Here is an 8,375-nt window from a genome sequence, read left to right on the forward strand (position 1 = left end):
AGCGGAATGCAAGTTGATACCATTTATCAAAGTAAGCAATTGTTAGAACTATTTTTAAATCTTTCCTAAGAAGGACGTGCATACATTTTTCTTTATCCATTTATTTGTAGCATTAACCCATAGAATGGGCTGCACTCTAGTGTAGTGCTTAGCACTCTTCCCTCACAGCAAGAAGGTCCTATAGCTCAAATCCCATCTGGGATCTGTCCGTGTGGACTTTGCATGCTCTCCTCGTGCATGAACAGGTTTTCTCCAAGCACTCCAGGCTCCACAGCCCAAAAACATGCTTTATAGGTTAACTGGTGAATGTGTGTCTGTGCGGTTGTTTGTTTCTGTGTTGCTCTGCAAGGGACCAGCAAACAGTTCAGGGTGTACCCTTCCATCCCATTTTACAGCGCGTTCCAAATTACCATTCATTGATATATTTCTATGCTTTTCTAAATTCTCAATGCAAATGACAGCATATATTTTTGAGTCATTAAACATTAGAATATTCAGTGAGGCAAAAAGTAATTAGTCAGCCACCAATTGTGCAAGTTATCCCACTTAAAAAGATGAAAGAGGCCTGAGCTGTTTTTTTCACAGGTAAACTTCAACTAAGAGAAACAAAATGTGAAAAGAATCCAGAAAAACTGATTTTTAAAGAATTTATTTGTCAACATTTGGTGGAAAATAAGTATTTGGTCGTCATTGTAACTTCTTCTGTAAGGGGATCCTCTGTCCTCCACTCTTTACCCGTATTAATGGAACCTGTTTGAACTGGTTATCTATGTAAGAGACACCTGTCCACAACCTCAAACAGTCACTCCAAACTCCACTATGGCCAAGACCAAAGAGCTGTCTGAGGACACCAGAAATAAAATTGCTGACCTGCACCAGACTGGGAAGACTCATAGTTGAGGTAAAAAATGAAAATTAAAGGCCTCTCTCATCTTTCAAGTGGGATAATTTGCATAAGTGGTGGCTGAATAAATACTTTTGTGACCCACTGCATATTAAATGTAATTGAACAAACCTCCTAAAGATAAGATAGTGTTTAAAAAAAATAAATAAAATAAGATAGTATTTTTTTTTCCAAAAAGAAAGAAATCTGCAAATGCATTGTTTCACATTATTACACACAGAGCTCCACAGCATTTTACACATTCTAAAGAACTGAAGATGGTCATTTGTGGATTTTGCTGCATTACTGAAACCAAAAGCTATTCCAATCAAAAACATCTTAATAGGTCAAGTCACATTTTGACATAGGACCCCTTATTTTGTTGCAGCTTCACAATTTTTGCATCTATTGAAATTGTATCATATTGTATTTGTATTTATTAAGTAAAGGGACAATGCATAGAAAAACAGTGTGGGGTGCTCTGAAATACAATAACACTACACATACGTAGGATTGTAGCCTTAGCTAATTTTCATTCCCTGTCCTGTGCTGACCATGGCCAGCCACCAAGAGACTATAGATGAAATAAACTTACATTATTAAAGTACATTATTAATATGAAATTGCATGAAATAAAATGACATAAAAGTATCAAAACATAGAGAATTCCCCACAGTATAGATCAGTAAAATTGCCAAACTCTTCAAAAAGGTGTGAGTTTTTGGAGAGTTTCTGCTTGAATCTCATTGCCGGATGTCAGAATAGCTTCCCAGAGCTGCTGTTTGGATGTGAATTGCCTCCCACCCTCATAGATGTTTGGCTTGAGGATGCCTCAAAGGTTCTTAATAGGGTTGAGGATTGGAGGATGGGACCACACCATCAGTTTCTCTCCTTTTATGCTCATAGCTGCTAATGATGCAGACATATTCCTTGCAGCATCAGATACTGCATTGTCATGCATTAAGATATTTTGTTTCGGAAAGCACATTTTTTTTTTTGTACCATGGAAGAATGGGGTCAGTCAGAAACTCCACATATGTTTCACACCTTAAGAAACCCTAAGGGGCCGACCAGCTCTCTGCCCATGAAGAACCAAAGAGCCCCGAGACAGAATGGCATCCATGGGTTTAATTGAAAAATAAAGAATTTGATCTTTTTGACACTTAAATACAATTTGCATAAAAATTTGGAACACACTGTGGTAGCTAGATAGGCTCCAGCATCCCCACGTCACCAAATTGGGGTAACACAATAAACTTTGATTGGAAAGGCTCTGAAAATCCTCCACCTACCTCTACTATTAAGTGTAAAACTATTTGACATCCCCCTATTTTTTTGAAATATAGAGGTTGGGCCAAATTGTGTTTGAGGATTAAGCCCAATTCGTCCACTGGCACTAATTCCTGACACTAAACCTATTACTAAAAGGGGGGGTTAATGGGGAGAGTTAAATATGCAATAATTGACACAGTAATGAATCCAGGTTCTACACTAAGGCAAAAATCCTATTTGGAATTAAGACAAAACTTTTTTTTATCTTATAATGTCTCAGTTTTACAATGGTAATGATTATTTTTTTAGATTGTATGCATTGATGCCTAAATGCTCACACTTAGGTTTAGGATTTCAATAGATGAACATGCCAATTTTCTGAAAGACAACATTTTTTAAAATCTGAAATCTCTAATAAAATGTACACCATAGGATGACACTTTAAATGACTCATTTTAACCCTTGTGCTATCTTAGATGACCCCCCCTTACATTGACGTGTTCTCCCTACCATGACAAAGGTGGATAAAGGTGGAAAGATTTCATGTAATCCATGGACACCAGTGAAGATCACAAATCATTGAAGAAAAAAGGTTCAGCGCACTGTCTAGTGGGTCTAGATGACCCAACTCCCAATGGTAAAGTGCATAGGATAGCACAAGGGTTACGGAGGTTATGTTGCTATTTTACTTTTACTAGTATTAAAGGTCAGAAGGTATGAGATGGATTCCTACTTGAGTCTTACTTCAATTTTCATGACTTATCTGGTTAAGTTGCTTGTTTTCATGTTACAAATTCTTGGTGCTTTAGGTTGTCATGACCCTTAGCTGTTTCCATTAAAAAAAACTCATCATTCACTCAGAACTGGAAACTATGATAACTAAAGTTTTAGATGTGAGTGCTGTTTGAGTTGAGGTTGTCTCATTAAAATGGAAAAAGCATCAACAGTGGGTGAAGAAAAAATAACACTCTTCGCCGTCTATTGTAAAGATGGTTCAATTAGTATTCATGGGCTCATGGGGACTCTGACACAGACGCTTGCAAGCTTTTGCTGCTACTTTAGTCAGAACACTGTAATGAACCGTAGTGAATTTATCCTGAACCTCTTAATTCTGCCCATTAAAATGTAATATGTTGTCTAACCTTTGCTTGGCTCACACTGTAAATTGAGTTCCTTAACCACACAAAGATTCCCCTCTGCTACTCTTAGTGACCATGAAGAGCAGTGAACTAGCTGCCCTATGCGGTTTATTATAATAATAAAATAATGGATTGGATTTTTCTGCACTTTTCCAGGCGCTCAAGGCTCTTACAATGTGTCCATTATTCATTCACTCCTCATTCATACTTGGTAATGGTGAGCTACTGATGAATCCACAGCTGCCCTGGGGCAGATGGACAGAGAGGTGGCTGCCAGTATGCACCTCTGACCATCTCCGGGACATTTATACACACTCACACACCAGTGTCGCGACGCTGAAGGCAGGGCGGGGCAAGTGTCTTGCCCATGGACACAACAACAATTGGCTGAGGGGAGCAGGGATCGAACCACCCACTTTTCAATCACTGGCCGACCTGCTCAAGCAAAAAATTGGGAGCCACTGCCACCAATTTAACGGTTTAATTTAATAGTTTGAATAGGCTTTTGATTAGCATTCCAATAGGGAAAGCCCAAAGTGCGGATAGACTTCATAGGTTAAAGCAACAAATATGTCTGACAACTGTGGACAAAAATCCAGATCACTTTGACTGATTTACCTTTTTGAATTGAAAAAAAAGATTGGTTTTGTAATTTTTTTTGATGTTGTCCTCCATTAAATAAATAAGTTTGTTTGCTTTTATGACCTTGCTTCAAGGTGAAAAATTTGCATTTGTTGCAAAAACTGTGATGTCAAAAAATGATGTGTTAAAATAAATTTACTAAAACACTTTTTATATTTTTTTGCATTTTTATCTATCAAATTAAAGCATTCCAACCTAAAAATGCAAAGAATGTTATAGCATTCTTAGTAATCCAGCATCTGGCTTTTCGAAAAAAGAACAGAAAAGTTTTTCGAAATCATAAAACAAAATTGATTTTAATATGTGCATCAATCATACTTTCTTCTTTTGTGTTTCCTCCTTGTAGAATGATCCCACCGTCAAGCAAGAGCTTCCTGGTCAATAATCTGGCAGCGGGAACTCAGTACGATCTCTGCGTTTTGGCCATTTATGATGATGTCATCACCTCCCTGACAGCCACGCGAGTGGTTGGCTGTGTGCAATTCACAACCGAGTCAGAGTACATGAGATGTCATTTTATGCAGTCTCAGTTCCTCGGTGGGACTATGATCATCATCATCGGAGGGATAATTGTGGCCTCTGTGCTGGTTTTCATCATCATCCTGATGATACGGTACAAGGTAGGTATCTGTCCCTCTTAAGACCCACTCTTAAATACCTCTTAATGGATTAAATAGATTTCTTTATTGAGCTGGAGGAATGACATTATGATGGTCGCTTGTTAAAAGAGTATTATTATGAAAGAAATGAGGGTAAAAATTCGGTGTCAAAAATAGTTTAAAAAATTTTTTACTTATACAACTTTTTACACAGCAGTAAATGTAAAAAAAAATCTAAAAACTAAATAAACTATTAAATGTGTGAGAACATAAATACTCTGTATTTATTTGCCAGTTGGAATGGTAATGGTTTTATCAATTATAGATATTTCGAATAAATATGATCCAGCTGTTGCATCAGTTGCATTGTGGTTCTGTCTGGGAACAATTTTAAGTCTGGGTAAAATAAAATTAACAAAGAAGAGTGTGACATATTTTATCAGAAATCTAAATGTAAATATAAACAAAAAGAAAAAAGCTGCACATAAACAAGAACGTACAATTGTTTCTGTCGTTGACCTCCCCTGGGCTGTATCAAAAGTGTGAATTTGTTGATTGTTTTAGTTGTTAAGTTGGACCATTTCACTCTGAACAGAGAAAAGCTTGAGGTTCAAACACTGAAGTGTGTTGGCCCCACTTATTTTTGTTTGAGTCTGATTGGAAATCCTCACCTGAATTCCAATAATCAGACGCAAATGGTAGCTGGCAAAGAAGCTGGGTGATCCAAGACTATGGATGAGGAGCCCTGCCTTCAGGCTCAACCAAACCCTTAGGGGGATAGCAAAGGTGTCTCTTTTGTCACACTGCACGTCAGTTTGCACTAAAAAGACCATTTTTAAAAATATGCATGCTTCAATGGCACAAATTAGCTTCATGAAACAGCAGCAATCTAGTATAGTAGCACAACATATGACCCCATAACCATAGCAAAAAAAAATAAAAATACACTAACAAGTCAAATAAAATCTTTATACGACTTCAAATCATTAACCCTTGTGCTATCCTAGGCACTTTAACATTGGGAGTTGGGTCATCTAGACCCCCACAAGACAATCTTCAATGATTTGTGCTCTTCACTGGTGTCCATGGATTACATGAAATCTTTCCACCTTTATCCACCTTTGTCATGGTAGGGAGAACACCTCAAACTAAGGGTGTGGTGATCTAAGATAGCACAAGGGTTAAACCAGTTGAATTCTTCATCCTCTGTGTCACATTGGAACAATTCTACCAAGCCTGGCATAAGATTGAGCGGCGCTACTTGTTCTGTGTCGTTGACGGTCACAAATATTGATGCACACACCTACAGAACCCTCTAGCGCAGAGGTGGGCACTGAGGGCCGCAGTCCTGCATGTTTTCCAGCATACCCTGCTCTGGCATGTTCTGATTGGCTGGACACACCTGAACCAGGTAATCAGCCATGAGTAGGGCAAGAGTATCTGGAAATCATGCAGACACACCGGCCCTCGAGGCCTGGAATTGCCCACCCCTGCTCTAGCGGATGTGGCTATTCTTTTTTTAATTTTTTAATTTTATTTTATTTTTTATCCCAAAACGAATGACTTATGTTCTGCTTTTTCACAGGTGTGTAACCCAGGTGGGGGTGGTAAAGGCGTCTCCATGTCAATGATAAACATGCACTCACAGACGAATGGTCAGCAATCCCAGGGATCCAACATGACCCCCAGCTCCTCCAAACAGGGATCCATTGGACTGGAGGACCCTCCAGCGCCAACAAAGAAAAGAGCTGGAGCAGCAGCTGCAGGAGGAGCATGTGGGGGGAAGGACAAAATATCCCAGTCATCTGAGTGCTCCCTGCCTGACTACTTCACTGCAACATCGGTCCTCAGCCAGAGTTGGGAGTCGAAAAGCCCAACATCCGGGGTGGAGGACCAGGAGAAAGCGAGCGAACAAAGATCCAAAACCAGCGTTGTCCTGCCAGCCTCCTCCACTGGTTCCCTGCACAGGCCGAAGCGCAAGCCTGCTCCCAGCAAGCCGGCCTCAGCTTGCTCCAACACCACAAAGATCCCTGAGAAACTCCCATCCACCTCCTCTCCTCGCCCCACTCTGTCCTCCCCATCATCTATAACCAATCCTGCCCCTATCACCTCATCTGCTCCCAACCCTATAGAGAACCCTAACACCAACCGCAACAATTCCACCTCCCTTACCCAAATCCCACCTCCCTTCCCATTCGGCAGTCATTCTGCCGCTCCAAGCCCTGTTCCCTCTGTGCGATTCAGAGAGACTCCCATCCTACGCAGGGCGCCCCGGGCTGCCTCATCTTCTACTAAGTACCAGACTCTTCCTGTGGAAGAGGGAGGCAGAAGCAGAGCGAGGAGAAGGTATTCCCTTAGTGAAGGAGGCTCAAAGACTTACTCGCCCCATCTGGGAGCAACGGGAGCGCCCAAGCTGGGGCGTTTGATGCGGGACAAAAGAAGTCGATCAATGAGCGGCATTCTCCTCCCCAAAGACGAGGGCGCAGACTCAGACAAAGGGCGGCTCGACTCTGACTGGATTCTGGAAAGCACAGTTTGAACTGAAGCAAAGCAGCAGCTAAAACAGAAACTTTTCATTCATAACTGTTTAATCTTTGTGTGAGAGTATGCAGTGTGTTTGGATTTGTTTAAAGGGGTATGGGTGAAGGTAAGAACTTGTCATTCACATTTGAGACAGCGTGTTGATACTGTTCCGAATGTATTTTTTGTTGAGTTTTCATTTGGGGTTTTTGGTGTCAAAATGAAAGCCATGTTTCTTTGATTCCCTCACCCCCTTTTGAAGCCTTCTTCAGCTCTTCTTTTCATATTGTTTCTTCACAGCCTTTTGTATTTGGTTTACAGTTCTGTTCGTTCAGTTTTCCTGGTCATCTTTTTTGGCAACGGGTGGAGTTCTTGCCTTGTCTTGTATTATCCTCGACTTGTCTCGTTGGTTCCACTTTATAGCACAAAAGAAAAAAACAAGACAATGAGCTTGCCATGTCATTTCCCGATTCACACTCACCTTATCTGACAGTACTACAAAAAGGGAATATTAAAAAGGGAAAGAAGAGAAAGATCTTTTGATTGGAGAAAACAAAAAGCACATCATTCTCAATACATACACACGCACGTTGAGTGTGTGTCCATAACTTGGCAAGAGAACAGCAGTCAGTGCCTTCTTTTGCACTAACAGATCCTCACTAATTGATAGAGCCTCATTGTAGGAGATCACAATGGCTCCACCACTGGAGGAATTTGGATGAATGGGATCAGCTAAGGAAGAGCGAGATTTCACACATAGCCTTTCTTACCTTCTGCAGAGTACAGATCTTTTCTTGGTGTATAAAGGAAAGATCAAACAACACATTGAGAATCTAATGGACCTCTTATGAAATTGATATTTTTTAACAGGAAAAAAAAAAGAAGAACATGATTTCTTTGTGAGCTTTTCACTGGCATTGGTATACTATGGTCTGTGTTGGCCACACGCTCCCAGAAAGCTTCTGTACAGAAAAAAAAAACTCAAAAACAAAAAAACAACATGTACTGTGTTGTTATGATGTGTAAAATAAAAAGGGATAAAATTAAAAAAGGTAAACTGTATTTTTTTTCATATATTAAGCTTGGTCTGACATGTTTATCATTACAGCTATTACCACTTTTTACCTGCTATAACAGCTAAATAGATCCATGGAAGGTGCTGGGGTATTAAAAAAAGTATTCATCAGACCCACTGACTGTATGAGAGAACTGGACTGAGTGCGACATCACCCATAGCAACTGGCAACAAAATGAAATAAATTCAGTCGCCATTTTTCTGTAATATGGATCCCATGTTGGAGTCAGACAACCTCAGTGAGC

General features: G+C 40.0%; 1 protein-coding gene across 2 annotated transcripts in view; it reads left to right on the plus strand.

Moving 5' to 3' along the window:
* The window catches only part of lrfn5a (leucine rich repeat and fibronectin type III domain containing 5a), a 157,200-nt gene extending 149,083 nt beyond the window's left edge, over nucleotides 1–8,117 (plus strand). For both annotated transcript variants that reach the window (XM_011490618.4, XM_078940393.1), the window contains 2 exons: nucleotides 4,283–4,556; nucleotides 6,121–8,117. In XM_011490618.4, the coding sequence (XP_011488920.1) occupies nucleotides 4,283–4,556; nucleotides 6,121–7,074 (1,228 nt within the window). In that variant the 3' untranslated portion in view covers nucleotides 7,075–8,117. The remainder of the gene's footprint in view (nucleotides 1–4,282; nucleotides 4,557–6,120) is intronic.
* Nucleotides 8,118–8,375: the final 258 nt, after the last annotated feature.

The sequence above is a fragment of the Oryzias latipes genome, chromosome 22 (genome assembly GCF_053564925.1).
Source record: "Oryzias latipes strain Hd-rR chromosome 22, Olatipes_Hd-rR_3.1".
Lineage (NCBI taxonomy): Eukaryota > Metazoa > Chordata > Actinopteri > Beloniformes > Adrianichthyidae > Oryzias > Oryzias latipes.